Source organism: Branchiostoma lanceolatum, chromosome 8, assembly GCF_035083965.1.
Source record: "Branchiostoma lanceolatum isolate klBraLanc5 chromosome 8, klBraLanc5.hap2, whole genome shotgun sequence".
NCBI classification, from domain to species: Eukaryota; Metazoa; Chordata; class Leptocardii; order Amphioxiformes; family Branchiostomatidae; genus Branchiostoma; species Branchiostoma lanceolatum.
The window spans coordinates 589,867-605,112 of record NC_089729.1 but is presented as its reverse complement, the minus strand read 5'-3'; the positions used below and the strand labels follow the sequence as shown (position 1 = coordinate 605,112).

At 42.2% G+C, this 15,246-nt stretch overlaps 2 protein-coding genes across 4 annotated transcripts; one reads left to right on the top strand and one right to left on the bottom strand.

The window, feature by feature from the left end:
• On the bottom strand, positions 1-7,377 carry LOC136439782 (uncharacterized). 3 transcript variants are annotated; one of them, XM_066435361.1, is made up of 7 exons: positions 7,269-7,375; positions 5,840-6,307; positions 4,981-5,409; positions 4,512-4,632; positions 3,848-3,961; positions 2,885-3,016; positions 1,855-1,970 (listed from the first exon to the last, which is right to left on the bottom strand). In XM_066435361.1, exons 2-6 carry the CDS (start codon positions 6,194-6,196, stop codon positions 2,928-2,930), a joined length of 1,110 nt encoding a protein of 369 aa, XP_066291458.1. In that variant the 5' UTR covers positions 6,197-6,307; positions 7,269-7,375; the 3' UTR covers positions 1,855-1,970; positions 2,885-2,927. The 3 variants fall into 3 exon arrangements, with proteins under 3 accessions (XP_066291456.1, XP_066291458.1, XP_066291457.1); XM_066435360.1 differs by having other exon boundaries at positions 1,857-1,970; positions 2,901-3,016; XM_066435359.1 differs by lacking the exon at positions 2,885-3,016 and having other exon boundaries at positions 1-1,970; positions 7,269-7,377.
• Positions 7,378-7,381: 4 nt separating this feature from the next.
• LOC136439783 (thioredoxin, mitochondrial-like) lies at positions 7,382-12,084 on the top strand. The gene is made up of 4 exons (XM_066435362.1): positions 7,382-7,473; positions 8,816-9,065; positions 10,014-10,137; positions 11,341-12,084. Exons 2-4 carry the CDS (start codon positions 8,833-8,835, stop codon positions 11,452-11,454), a joined length of 471 nt encoding a protein of 156 aa, XP_066291459.1. The 5' UTR covers positions 7,382-7,473; positions 8,816-8,832; the 3' UTR covers positions 11,455-12,084.
• The last annotated feature ends 3,162 nt before the right edge of the window (positions 12,085-15,246 follow it).

Here is a 15,246-nt window from a genome sequence, read left to right as displayed (position 1 = left end):
AACCCTTAAGCTGCCAGTCCCGACTTAATTAGGGATACAGAAATATGCCTTGTGTGCTGGACCCGGTTATAACCGGGATAGGGTATTCCCCAGAACAAAACAGCTTTGCGTGCGTGTAGCGCGCGAAGCCGGGAAGTTAGCGCCGCCGGGTGTTTCGCGGGTTTCGTGAGGAAGGTCAGGGGTCGAACATTTTTGATTTTTACTTGGCTAAAAAACCTGGCAGCTTAAGGGGTAATCTGCTCGCTGTTTTGTATATTTGCAAAATTGCTTCTAAAAAGTCCCTCCAAGAGAGATTGACAGAGACAATTTTGTAAACTTCAACATTTTTATTGAAAAATCCTATATTAAGATTAGTATATATATTGTCAACAGTATAGATATATACAACAAAACATACAAAAGCATATATATTGATACCTACAGCAGCATTATTAGATACTCTATAATGTATAGTCTACATATTTTTCTAGCAGCAGCAAGATACATGTATATATATACTGCTCAAGAGATGTATGAATAGCACTGTGCTTGGATAGACTTTGTTAAACTTAGCTTCACAATATTGATGTTACCTGCACAGCAAATTTTAAACGCTGCCCTTAATTTAGACCATTATTTCTTTGAATAAATCCAATGAATTCTATTGTTTCTTAAAAATCCTCTGTACAAAATTCTTACATCCAAATTCTTTGATTCTGTATAAAAGTTGCATAGTAAACAGTTGGCACTGTGTATTGGAAGACTACGTGATAAACACCGTCTGTCATGTGGCACGATTGCAGTACTTGGTAATGCTGAAAGGTCCTTACCATTATAAAGTCATATGTCGATTAGGTTAGACATTCAGGTAATAAGATACGCAAGGTAACAGGTACTCCAGCAACTGGATAGGTTTAGGAAATGGTCACTCAGACGTTTCAGATACCATCCACTACATGACATTGTACTTCTCCTCAGTGACCAACAAATTTAAAGGTAGTAGATGCTACCTGAAACGTCCGACTGTTTCCAAAATCTAGTATCCAGTTGCTTGAGGAACTATTATCTTGTGTATTAGGTCATAGTGTGCCTTATTGCCCGCCCAGCCTTGAGCACAAGATATCCTGAGTTTGAGAAGTTTATAGGCCTGCCATGAAGCTTAACTTCTGTACTTAACATGTCATGCTTCTGTGAATAGCTTCTTCAGGTCTGTAGGTCATAGGTAAATAAGTTCTTAAAGTACAACCTAAAAGAAATTTACCTGGCCGATGTTTCTGTAACCTGAGAAGATGAGAAGTTACTAAAACGTCAGCCAGGTAAATGTCTTTCAGGTTGAGTTATAAGAGCCTCATGTTTCATAACTTGTCATGGGTCCCAGACTATTGCCGCTGTTATCTTTAACCTTCTCCCTGTTGCCCAACTGCTTAGGCAATGCAACATTGGCATCAAAGGGCTACCTCAGCAGTGAAGAGGTTAAAGAATAGTATGATCAGCCCACACCAATTTAATTTGTTGGTTCTTGGTATGGTTTTACTTAAAAATTGATGCAAGAGAACAAAATGGAAACAAAGGGATGGGAGGCAAACTTGACCCTGAAACTCTGTGTGTACCAAGGTACAGACTTTCTCCTCAGACTGTTTTCATGTTGATTCTCGAGCATTACTTTTTTCACTCTAAGAACCAGGAAATTAAATTGGAGTAGACTGATGTAAGTTATAGATCTAACGGTTGGTCATAGAAGTCCCAGAAGTTTTCCTCCTCTTGAGGAGGGGGTGGGGGAGGCGCCTCGGCGGGTGGGGGTGGTTCTTCTTTCTTCCCGTTGTCTTGAGCTTTCGGCTTGGGTTTGGGTTTGGGCTTGGGCGGAGGTTTGGGCTTGGGTTTTTCCCTTGGCACGATTTCCCGGTTGGCCTGGTACTTGGGCTGCTCGGCCAGATGTCTGTCCCAAACCTTCTTCATGGTCTGGTGGTACACGTTAGACTCTGACCACCGGCCTGGGGCAAACACAAGTCAGATAGCCGTTTTATGTCCGATCTTTGAACCGCAGGACTTTCCACTTTTACTAGTATCAGGCCACACAATCTTGATTTTACAGATGGCAATGATCTTATCTATTTTTTAATCTGTCTATATTAAAATGCTACTGTCATGCAGTGTCAGTCTATAAGCTGCTCTCTCTCTTTTTCTAGTAAAATCAATAGAAGATGAAAAAATACATGTCAGAATTAAGAAATTGTCTCAAAGATAAGTGTATTTGTTGTCAAATATCCAGTTGGAATTAAGCTGAATTTGTGTTTTCCACTCTCCGTCACATCTGGGTTCTCAAGAGAATGTCATCTATGAAATCAGTCTTGTGTGGCCCAATAGCAAATAAAGCATCGAAGAACCTAGATCCTAGCTCTCACTGCAGTTAGACCCCATTCATACGACGCTTCACGAGTCTGGGTTCACTCAGGCACAGGATTCATCCCGATTCATGAAGCCTGGTATGCATGGTCGAATTCGGATCCGAAGTTATTTTTTTAAAGTCAGATCAATCCCATACCTACATGTAGGCGAATCTAGATTTGCAAAGCGTACTATGAAGGGGGTCTCGGTATCTAGGCATATATAAAACTACAGCCACCTACAAGCAAAACAAGCCAGTGAAACATCCTCCTAGGAGTCTCCATGTCTTGTACAGCTATCTACAATAAAATTGGGACAGTCTGAATCAAAGTTGAACTGACAATTGCCAACACAAAAATGGGACTCACAAATTTCTGACTGATCGGCTCCAGTCTTTGTCAATAACTGTGTTCAACTTGGCCATTTGCAGTTTAAGTTTGATTCAGAACGACTTCTACCAACACAGATGAACTTTCAAGTGACAATTTGGACAGTCTTTCTTTAAATTCTTAGTCATTACTTCCGTCACTCAGCACCTTTAAGTGTTACTGTCCCTCCCATCTCTACGGTTTCTTGGCGGCTTTTTCCTGAATCCATTTGTCAAAGGCCTTCATAACGTTCTCCCTGTACACATTGTCCTGGCACCACTTCCCTGTCAGGAGAAGAAGAGGCGGGGTGAGAATCAGTGCCGCTGGTTAGTAGGGTGTGTTTGTGTGGGGGTTAAGTTATGCTATGGTCACTATTGGAAAAAGGGGCCCGGCCGGCTAGTTTACCGGCTATTTTCTTTCATTTTCGGGCATGACCTCTACGGGGTGACCTCTAGCTGGGCTATTTTGGGGCCCGGCCGGGACCCCCAATAATTTCAACCTGTACTGAAAATCAATGTGGGACCCAGTAAAGGATAGACGCTGTGAGCTAATCATGCGAACACTGGGAGTCCACCGGGACAAATTGTGGCTTCGGGGCCCGGCCGGGACTACACCCCCAACGGGCACCAGTGCAATTGGGACCGTAGCATAAGTGGTGGTGACTGTTTGTGTGTGGGGGTTAAGTTAGTCTGGACACTATTGCTGCAACAGGGTTAAATCCTTGGTTAGATGTTTTGTTAACACTGGTCACCTATGACGTGGCAGGCCTGATTTTTCAAATTGTATTGATGTACAGTTAAGGTTCTAATGTCAACTTAATTGATTAGTTGTAGAAGACATTCTTATGACTTTTTAGTTTTGAAGACATTTGAAAGAATATTGAAAGCTTTACAATTTCAGGGCCTTCCCAAGTATAAAGTGACCTGTGTTATAAAGACACTCTCAGGCACACATGTCTCACTTGCTCTCGTCAATATCCATGATTCATGGTAACGTCAGCTAATGGGTCCTGTTTAGGCAATTATATAATGTCATATAAGCCGTAATTTGCTTTAATGTATTGTATGTGCGTGTAACTAGTTCTTTCTGTGCATGTTTAGTCGGAGCCGTCTCACCTAAGTAGTCAGTTTTGCGCCCATACTTCAGGTAGTCCTCGTCCCGCTGCGCGTTCTTGTGAACGTCGGCGGTGAAGTGAGAGGCGACCTCGCTCTTGGTGTGGTACGGCGCGCCTGGGAGGAGGGAGAAACAGCCTTTCAAGTACACAACAGTATACTGCAATTACAAATGTTTGCAGTGGTTTTATGATAGCAAAACCTGCTCCTGCAGTTCAAAAAAAAGCTGCTAGGGGGCCCCATACCACTTCCCCTCTGTCCAAAGATCTATCTACCACTCAAAAATCAGTTCCATAGCATGTCCAGAACACGAGATATCAAAACAGGAAGTTTCGCTGCAGTACCGTAAGAAGCCGCTAGCCGACCCAAAATCTAATCACTTCTAGGTCTCACCAAGACCTACCCACCTTCCAAATATCAAGACAATCCATCCAAGCCTTCTTGAGTTATGCTGGTCAATTACACACTCCTTGACAAAGGCTGGAGCTGATCAGTCGAAAATTTGGGTAAGTCCAATTTTTGTGTTGGCATTTACAGTTTAAACTCCATTCAGAATTACACACACACATACACACAAACGCTACCCTCTGCATAACCTTCCCGCGAAGGTAATATTTACCGTATATGAAAGAAGATGATGACAGAATACAGTGTACATGTCCCTTACCCGGCAAGACGTCCAGCCTTATGACATTACTGAGGTCCTTGTACACAGGGTCGGTGACGTCATCCCTCAGGGGTGGGAGGGCGGTATGTCTGGGAGTCTTCTTTCTTCTCTCCCTCAGCACCTGTATTGATTAGATAATTGATTCATAATCAATAAACAATATTGATAATTGCTGGTGGCATGACAACAAGTCCAGGCTGAGTTGTAGAACATCATTACAAAAAATTGTCTCTAAGTCATGCTCTCATTAGTCGAAAAATATGCAAATTGCTATGAGGATTCTTAGCGAAAGTCATTTTGGTAAGTTTTTCACTAAAGAAAAATGCGAGGACAAGTTATGCTGTCGCTAAAAAGCTATAGAACACGTTCTATTGGTAAAATTAACACATTAATGTATATAGCTTACTGTTTTGCTTTTAGCCTGACGTGGTTTTGCAATAAAGTTTATTTTATAAAGAGTTATCCATACCTTTGATTTCAGTTCTTCGTCTTGCATGGCCTCCTTTGTGATCTTGGCGCCGTATGTGTGACGTATGTTAGCGGGAACCTTGGATTCTACAACCTTCTGTTTCCTCGGCTTTTCCAACATGGACAAGTCTGAAGTCCTGATTTGAGAAGCTTTAAGTTGTGAAGGCATATCATACCCTCTGTCCACATGTCTGCTTGTGGTAAAGTTTCCCGTGTGGAAGACATCGCCGATCACTTTGTACGGGGCCACTTTGGCCCGTTTGGGTCCCTGTCTGTGCCAGTCGTACTGCCCAGTGTTTCCTATGCCGACGTTGTTGACGGCGTCGCTGTGTTCCAAGTCGCGGTAGCTGGGTTTGATGTCGGCGTAGTACCGGCCGGTGGATGTGGTGGAGGCCTGTTCTTCCTTCTCTCGCTCTTCGCGCACGGCCGCCTTGGCGTTAAAGAAAAAAAACAACATATCTTCAATTTTTTTCAATAAAGGACATTTTCGTTTTATCTTGCCATATATCATGTAAGAAAAAATATGTTTTTTGTGCACGAAAGCTCAAATATTGAACAAATCTACCGTTGAATTAAATTTCTGTCAACACAAATTAAAGGCGAACTTATACGGACACGCGTTTTTTTCCATTGAGATGTTCTGCTTCAAAAGTTGTTTTCCAGGATTACCGTTTTTGCAACTTTCAAATGACAGGTAATTTATGATCCGTTTCTTTCATTCAATGTCGCCTGCAATGTTATCGTAATCCAAGCTTAATGTTTCTTTACATTTTGATCGTATGTAGATTCTAAACGTGTCAAAGTAAGTGGATAGAACGACATTTGGACGCACGAGAAGTGCAAATAAGAACGCTGCAAACCTTGGTCAAGTTTTTCCTGATGTTTTGTAGTTCCAGTACTTGTTCAGGGCGGAAGTACAGCGCCTGTTCGCGCAGTCCCCGGATGTCACCCGCTAGCTGCCGGACGTTGTTCTGCTTCAAACTCAGAGTAGCCAAGTTTTTCTGGTCGTTGACAGTCGTGGCGAAGGGTACCGTCACCTGCATGCGTTCCTTCCACTTGGTGTTGGGTTGTAAGAGATCGGCTCCGATCTGGTCTAGCTCCGGGGTCGGAGCTTTCTTCAAGTTCGTGTCGTAATCTAAGGTCGTGCCGAAAAGACTCCGATCGGGGAGGGCCTGGGTCCGCTTGGCCTTGAAGTGTGCCATGGAAGGAACCGCCATCTCAACCTCTAGTCGATTGAAATCGTTCACGCTACCTTAGATTTATGGCAACTTTCCCGCCAGTTTGGTCGCCATGTGTGAGCTCTCTTCACGGCACGTTCGTCATGGGTTCTAGAAACAAAACAAACAGCTGTTTTAAAGTGTAACACGACTCAGCAGTAGTGGACTTTGTCACTGGACAAGAATCCACTAACACCTGTTGAAACAGCAAGAAAAGCAAACAGGTCGTTGTTTTTAGCCCGCTGGGCGAACAATATACCACAGTCTACTGACTTAGTGCTGTGTTACATTTGTTGTTATTGTTAACATAGCAAAGTGGTATGTGGCAGCTGTAATGTTATTGTACTCGAACAACTCTAATTCAGAATTTGGGTACACAAGACTGTATCCCTCCGTACAGTACTGAGGAAATATATCAGCCAAATGTTGTTTTTAAACGACCGCCCTTTCAAAGTGACGGAAATACTACAAGAGTCTTGACAGACTTTTTTCGGTATCCTTTCGTCGTCTGCTGTTCGACCGTTTCTAGGCAACACGCTGTTAAGTTTATGGTATTCAGACTTACAAATCATAGACTAGGGTTAACCATTGACATAATCTTGTTTGCTGTATTGGGTGATCAAACAGAATGATGAACTGTGTGGCTACAGCATGACTGTTGTTGGGCAGCCACCTTTGTTGACTTCTTTTGTTTGTAACTAGGGCATGAAGTTATCGGTTCAAAGACCTTCAAAGTTTGAAGGAGTTAAGCATGATTCTCAAGTTACCTCAAAGATATTTCACTATGTCAAAATACGCTTACAGTTTTGACTGTTCGGTACAATTCAAAATCATTTGAATCAATGATTTTCTATGATATTGTTTAGATGAAAGTAGAATATGTTTTAGCAGCACCTTATTTGCAACTTTGCGTCGTCTGCTATTCCGTGGGCTCTGAGCAACAGGTGGTTTCGGAACCCGTGAAATCTCGCTTAAATTCGCTTTGAAACAAAAACCTGCAGCATTATAGGGTCGCAAACACCGCTAAAACATCTTAGAAAGCGTAAGAATTCTCAGAAATCACCAGAAATACCTGTGATAAAGTCTGAATGAGGTCCGCACACGAGCGCGTTGTTTCCGAATTCCGTCTCGTCTGACGGCGTCCCCGTCGCTAGGGGGTTGCTGGGCGTGACGTATGCACAGATTTCCCGCCATGCACCGCGAGGGATCCCCGCGCTTTCAGTGACGTCACCGCGCACAGCTGGTCTGGGAAAAGCGTGAAGGTGACAAGATTTTCAGTGAGTACGAGTTGCCTCGTTTTCTATCTAGTTTTCAGGCAAGAACAGATCATAGAATTTAGTTGTGCTATTCAATCGTTACGTTGTCATTAATAGGTCGATAGAGTGTCACATATGCATGTTTTTTACGCTAGTTATGCTGCACAGTTCAGTCACGATGAGGGGCTTGAAGTGTATCCTATCCAAACCAAGTATCCCTCCGCTCCGGTGTAGAAGATATCTCACATGTAAGGTATGGGGATTGATATTGGGAGTTAGTGAAACGTCCTCCACAGACGGAGCTATGCTTCAGAGAGAGTGAAACCCCCTATTCCCCCTTTTTTTTTCACTATACTTATCCCCCCCCCCCCTTTATCCTAGCCTCCCTTGCGTCTGCTTTACCATCCTTTCTCATCTGTCTCCTACTTCAGTGTACTGCATGTTTTCCCTCGTAACTTTCCATTTTGTAGGGATGAGGTCACGTGAATAACCTCACCTGTCCTTATTAATTATACCACCTGTTTTCTAATGTGTTTTGTTCTATTTCTCCACCTGCGCTAGGGATTACTTGATTAGAATATTGCAGTGAGTGACGTAACACCATGTTGTTTAGCCTGAATTCAATCAAGCCTCTTGTGACCGCTCGCGGCCCTGTAACCACCTCGCAACCCAAGAGAGAAACCCCCGGACAGCTGGAGTTTGCGTTATACAGACAAGTCAATAAATGCTGTCAATAAATAAATGCTTGTTTGCTGTCCCGGGCCAGTCTATGACCTGAATTCACGGGCCAGTCGTACTGACACAGCGCAGTAGATGCTGTCTGATATGCACAAATATCTAAATCTTGTTATAGTCGTCGTGTTAGATTTCGTGTCACCTCACTGGGTTTCATCCCTCATCTCCAAACAGATCCACACCGGGCGTGAAAATCGTATATGCTAGCCAGAGAGGGTCTCTCTTGCTGACTGGACCTTCTCTGGCTAGCATATACGATTTTCGCGCCCGGTGCGCGGATCTGCTTGGAGATTATTTCATCCCTACAGCGGGTCACTCGGGTCATGCAAGGGTCATGGGAACTGTGTTTTTAAAATTTCCAAGCAGATGTTGGTTAGAAAATCGTAAGTAAACGTTTTCTGATCTACCATTTTTTTCTGACAGTACTGTCCCCTTGAAGAGCACTGTCAGCAAGAATCGAGAATCAACGTACTCTAAAACATGCAAGGTTCTCATGTTAAAACAGCAGATCAGAAAATGTTTTGTGAAGAAAATGTTGTGATTTTCTTCCCATCATCTGCTTGGACTTGGAGATTATCTAATTCCAGTAAGCTAAGACTAAAACCGTTGATTTTCTCCTATGTTGCAGGTCACAGACCTACGGCCATGGCTCTGAGACCGTTAACAAGGCTCCTCCAAGCCTCAGCGTCAGCTGCACGGCTTCACACCACGGCCCACAGATCACCGTTAGCCAGTCCACTCCTTCTCAGCGCCAGACGAGCGGCTCCATTCTCCACCAGCAGGGTCCTGGGGTTCTCCTTCAATGTTCAGGACGAGGAAGACTTCAAGGACCGAGTCTTAAAGAACACAAAACCGGTGGTCGTCGACTTCCACGCAACGTGAGTTCATGATTGAACAAAGACCTTTATACGTTTGTGAAGTTTTGCCATGTAAAAACCGTTTGTTCTAGTTATTGTATATAAGTACTGGCTAGTTTATTTATATATTTTATTGAAAATTGCAACAAGACAATACATAGTGGAGCGCCAGGCAGCCAAGCTGATGTTGCGGACCACTGGTTAGTTCTGCTAGTTCATTTTAGTGACGCTGAAGAAGAGTGATGGTTGTCACTCGAAACATCCGGAAATAAATCTCCGAATTTTTATCCAGTTGTAGAGTTTGAATTGTCTTTACTAGTATATAACAAAGACCTTTACTTTACTGTACATTTTGCCCCACTGAGCTAGATATAGGTCACATAAAAAAGTTTACAAATACAAGCTATTGTGTGTCAGTACTATACATCTAGTATAGGTTGATTCAGCTTCTTGTTGTATCTTTGATTTTATCTTTGTCATCATGGAAATGTAAGAGCAGATTTTTCTTGATCTAAGCTATAGGCATTAATGATATAAATTTTCCATGAAGTAGGGGAACATAGTTTGTATCAGTCTATTAAGTGTATCTCTCCTGATACCTCTGGATCCTTAATGTACTCTTTAATTGAATTCATTTAATTGCATCACAATGAATACTGTGGCCAGTTTGGAACCAGCAACTTGTTGGCATGCTGAAAATGTTCGTTCTACAGAGAAGCAAATACTGCATCATTATGTAAAAACCCGGGATTAGAACCCGCGCCAATCCCGATCCGCACGGCTTGGGAATTCAACTGCTGACCACTAGGTCCGGACCAGTTAGATTGGTCAGTTAGTGGAGATTGATCCCCACTGTTACAATTACATACAATTGCAAGATATTATTAGTGTTTACTTTATTGTCTGCTTCTCAAAAGAGTTTTTTGCTTTTCACGAAAAGTACCATATCTTCCCCCCTTGTGTGCACAGATGGTGCGGTCCGTGCAAGGTGCTGGCCCCTCGGTTGGACAAGGTCATCTCAGCGAAGAATGGGGACGTGGAGCTGGCCAAGGTCGACATTGACAACCTGCAGGAGGTCGCCATGCAGTATGATGTAAGTAATCTCCAAGCAGATGTAAGGAGACTGCCATGCAGTATGATGTAAGTACTCTCCAAGCAGATGTAAGGACCCTGCCATGCAGTATGATGTAAGTAATCTCCAAGCAGATGTAAGGAGATCGCCATGCAGTATGATGTAAGTAATCTCCAAGCAGATGTAAGGAGACTGCCATGCAGTATGATGTAAGTAATCTCCAAGCAGATGTAAGGAGATCGCCATGCAGTATGATGTAAGTAATCTCCAAGCAGATGTAAGGAGACTGCCATGCAGTACGATGTAAGTACTCTCCAAGCAGATGTAAGGAGGCTGCCATGCAGTATAATGTAAGTAATCTCCAAGCAGATGTAAGGAGACTGCCATGCAGTATGATGTAAGTAATCTCCAAGCAGATGTAAGGACCCTGCCATGCAGTATGATGTTAGTAATCTCCAAGCAGATGTAAGGAGATCACCATGCAGTATGATGTAAGTAATCTCCAAGCAGATGTAAGGAGACTGCCATGCAGTACGATGTAAGTACTCTCCAAGCAGATGTAAGGAGGCTGCCATGCAGTATAATGTAAGTAATCTCCAAGCAGATGTAAGGAGACTGCCATGCAGTATAATGTAAGTAATCTCCAAGCAGATGTAAGGAGATCGCCATGCAGTATGATGTAAGTAATCTCCAAGAATCCGGTATTCGAATTCTCAACAGAAGCGCAACCGGGGCACGCAAAGCGGGTTTGAAATATTCATTAAAAGCCTGTGTGATAAAAGTAGAACCCTGTGTGATAACCCAAGCTATCACCCAGTGCGGAACACCCGTTAAACCTGTGAAAGCCGTGAAAACTAGGTCCCCGCCCTCCTGCAGGCCGGAATGCCCTACGGCCATCGGGCGATCCTACCCACGGTAGGGCTGGTACCTTGGGTGATACGGAATACCCCGTGTTGTATTCTATAAGTAATTCTTGATTTCATAATGGTAACTTAATTTTAGCTGATTTAACGGTCACTAGTCAACCACTAAAATTTCATCATCGCAAATGTTTGATTACTAACATTTTGTTCCCACCATTAAAATTAAATTTCCCCCCAACTGCTAAGATTACCGGATGTGAAATTTATTGGATTTACAGTATCTCTGCCAAGGTATGACAATCAGAGACTTAAAAAAAGTGGAATATTATACTATTCATACAGAGGTTTCTGTTCCTCCCAGGTGCGCGCAGTACCGACGGTTGTAGGTATGAGGGACGGGAAGGTCGTCGACACGTTCATGGGGGTCGTCGACGAGGACGTGCTGGAGGTGTTCGTGGAGAAACTGTCGATGTGAGACCGCTCAGCGGGGAGGCATCAACAACGCTATTTATATGATTTCCAATATCTTTATTCAATTCAATTCAAAACAAATCGTACAAGAGCAGGGATTAGCTAACGCCTCCCTGAATTGTGTTCCAATTTTTACAGGTGTTCATTTTAAAATCAGTACAGTTTCATATAAAATATATCATTTACAAATTATACATTCATATCAAGACCAAAACAGGCCAGCCGTGGATCAGGCATTTTCATTATAGAGTTTTATGGCACAGTACAGGAATGACTTGTTTAGTCGCTGAGTCCTGGCCGATGGCAGCGTGTAAGTGTTTCTGTTTCTCAGCTGTCTGCCTGTAGCAGTCGAACGTTGGAGGGGAACATGATCATGGAAGCTCACCTGTGTTGGTAGTAGTCATAGTACAAAAAAACTACAATGCTTACCTTTCTTCCAACACAGATATTCACGGATAAAATTTTTAAAGACAACTGAGTGAAGTCTTCAGGGATTATCCATACATTCACTTAGAGATGTCAAGTGAGTCACTGACTGTTAAATTGTACATAATGTATTACTGAGTGGAGTGGACCACATACCGGGGAAATTAAAATTGTTGTGGTTTTTAACCATAACGCAAATCGTGCCATATCTTATATTTCTTTTGTTTTGTTTTATTAAGATTGCCACAGTGCTTACAACACACGTAGAGCACCTAGCAGCACTACTGATATCATCCACTACATATTTACAAAATACAAAATGTACAATACAAATTATATGACTTGAATGTTAAAGGTTACAAGATGAAGCAGCCTTAGGCCACACCAATTTAATTTCTTGGTTAAAGAATTTTTTGTTGTTGATTTTAGCAACAACAACAAAATCAGGAAAACAGAAGGCTGGGGTGAAAACTTGCACCTAACCCTGTTCACTCCCTGAAATTATGTGCACCAAAGTTCAAACTTTCCTCTGAGATTCTGTTTTCCTGTGGATTTTCAAATCTAGCATTTAAAAAAAATTCTGTTATCCAAGAAATTAAAATGGTGCAGCCATAGGGCGAAGTATGAGGCTTTTTCGTTAGCTAGTAGTGCAATGCGGCTATTGCTTGTGCATTTAGCCAAGAAGACTGGGTCACGTCTACTCTTCTCAATAAGTGTGTTGGGTTCTTTTACATGCAGAGGTTTGACCCTTGAGGCTAATGCCTAAAGCTCCCTCATAGGTGGGAATAAAGATACTTAAGTATGCTGATATATTCACAATTTCACACCCAGACACACTCATATCCTATATTTACGTAAATTATGTGATTGGGGATACCTTTGCGTCAAGAATTCAAAATAGATCATGTTGGCGAAGTCATAACTGCAGTACTTGTAAAGGTCGCTTGGTGTTCCGGGGGTCCTGCTGCGCACGTCAGGACCGGGGAGATTCCTTTTAAGGAATACGCAGCCAAAATTCTACAAAACGATATTTTCGTATTGTAGAATTTTGGCTGCAAATTTAAGAATGTCCATTCAAAATTTCAGAGGAACATTAGCACTTTTATACAGTCAAACCTGCCCAAGGCGACCACCCAGAGCACCGAGAAAAAGCGGTCGCCATGACCAGGTGGGCAGGTTTGGCTGTATTCGCGTTTTTCACATTTCCAGCGTTGGTAAACAACGGGAAAACAAGTCGAGCGAAGTCCCTTAGTTTGCTGTTGCCTATCGGAAAACCCCAGTCTCATCTCAAGACGTTCTCACGACACAACCAACTTTCATTTACGCGCTGTGCAGTCTAGATGGGTAGATTCAACGTATGATGTAGAAAAATTACCAAATACAGTGTCTTTAAATTGTTTTGATCGGTCAGATTGTACAATACATACCTTTTGAAAGTTTGGGGCTATATATAGGATCAACATCCACCTCACAAAACTCACTACACTTTCGGAATGACCATCCGATCGGACGTCTACCTTTAAAAGGTTCAGCATCACGTAGTATTTTTTTTTCATTTTATGTTTTATTCAATAAACAGCTTCTTAGTGTGGCTTCTTTAGTTTCGTCTAGAGGTTACAGACGTCTTAAGTTTATGCTCGACCAGCAACACTAAGGTCAAACAAACTTGACTGTACGAGGACATCTTCCGATGACCTTGCCACACTTAAGACCGGTAAGGTCACGATGACAACCTCAATGGACCCCAGTAGCTGCGGAGTCTCTTTCGCACGTAGACATAGCCATAGGACGAAAGCAACTCGGCAGCTACAATAGGTTTGGATTAGTGCTGCGTACCTAAACGTAACATCAGGTACAGGTACAGAGGTTTAGGTACAGGTCTGTACCTGAACAATTTGAAAAATTAACATACATTCTTCTGAACTTCTTTCATAATGACAGAAATATCAATATTTTTCAACTTGTAAGTATCTTTATTCAAAGAACATAACTAGGTTTCCTACCGCCAAACTCTCTTGGCCTCGCTATCAAAACACCCAGCCTGCCTGAATGATCTGTTGCATATTAGTTACGCTGTTCCAAGGTGTCACTTTGGTCACGTTTGGTGTTGCATAAGGTCAGGAGATCAGTCACAAAATAAGCACATTCTTGTAAATCTATATCGGTACAGTACAGGTACTAGGTACTTCATGACCCTGTATTTCGGACCTGTACCTACTGGTAATCAGTTTTTACGGTACACTACCGGTACACAGTACCGGTACGCCGCACTAGTTTGGATACCAGACTAGCATAGCCACATTAACGGTGCAGTGTAACTAATGACAGATCATAACACACTTTTGATAACGTATTGCTTGTAAGATATAGGTTCCATGTTCATCATACGGTAGTGGGACGACGGCATACCTGATAAAATACGCTCAAACCCAATACTAGTCAGTAACTCCTGTTCTTTAGTCATCACTGACGAAAGACAACTGAGTCGCTGTCTGAAACGTCTGACTGTTTCAAAATTCTATCCAGTTGCTTGAGTAACTGTTGCCTTGCGTCTCTTATTACCTGGATGTCTAACCTTCATTGACGTAGAGTACACATACATTTCTTAACAACTTTGATAAAGGTTCAGAAATTCGCTTCTGTTTCAGCGCTTTTGAGGTGGTTTCCATGGAAATACAAACCGCCAATCAGATCATACAGCACTGTGCTCATATCAAATTCAAATTACAAAATTGAATATATGTGAAAGTAATATGTATCATATGGCTTTATGAATAATATTGATTCCAAAATGCTATTCTTCGACCATACTAAATCTAATCAAAATGAATAATTTACGATTACACACATATCTATTTACATAGCATTATACATTATATGTATATTTTTGTATACATGTATATTCATATATATTTGTAAATGTTTATATATGTTTATATATATATTTACATATATGTATATATGTTTATATATATATTATCTGTCATACTGTGGTTAACACACTTATTTAAGTATTACTTTTCCTCTAGAACAACTACACGTTTTGCATAAATGACGTCCAGTATAGCTTGATACAGCTTGGCTTTGGGATCCACATTTCTAAGTCTTAATTATGTGCATCGTTCTTGAAGGTAGTGGAAGACCAGAAGATGTACATGTTTCATTATCTGTTCCTCTCCTCAGTCACTCGCAGTCTAATTCGGGCACGGGCATCCTGATTGGAGCTGCATTCGTCTTTCGGAAGGGACGTAAAATGGGGGTTTCCGTGATCGAGGAGGTGCCTCAAACACGTTGAAAGGCACTACAATAGCCTCACCACTCAGACACCCTCATAAATCAGGACCCCTACGCTCCACATAGGCGTTACATC

Bases quoted from the DNA above. Each gene is read 5' to 3' on its own strand.
- LOC136439783 (XM_066435362.1), top strand. From the start codon at position 8,833: ATGGCTCTGAGACCGTTAACAAGGCTCCTCCAAGCCTCAGCGTCAGCT. The intron at 9,066-10,013 runs GTGAGTTCATGA...TTGTGTGCACAG, and splicing joins GTCGTCGACTTCCACGCAAC to ATGGTGCGGTCCGTGCAAGG. The intron at 10,138-11,340 runs GTAAGTAATCTC...TGTTCCTCCCAG, and splicing joins AGGTCGCCATGCAGTATGAT to GTGCGCGCAGTACCGACGGT.
- LOC136439782 (XM_066435359.1), bottom strand. From the start codon at position 6,196: ATGGCGGTTCCTTCCATGGCACACTTCAAGGCCAAGCGGACCCAGGCC. The intron at 3,962-4,511 runs GTAAGGGACATG...CCCTCCTCCCAG, and splicing joins AAGGCTGGACGTCTTGCCGG to GCGCGCCGTACCACACCAAG. The intron at 1,971-3,847 runs GTGAGACGGCTC...TGTTTGCCCCAG, and splicing joins GCGCAAAACTGACTACTTAG to GCCGGTGGTCAGAGTCTAAC.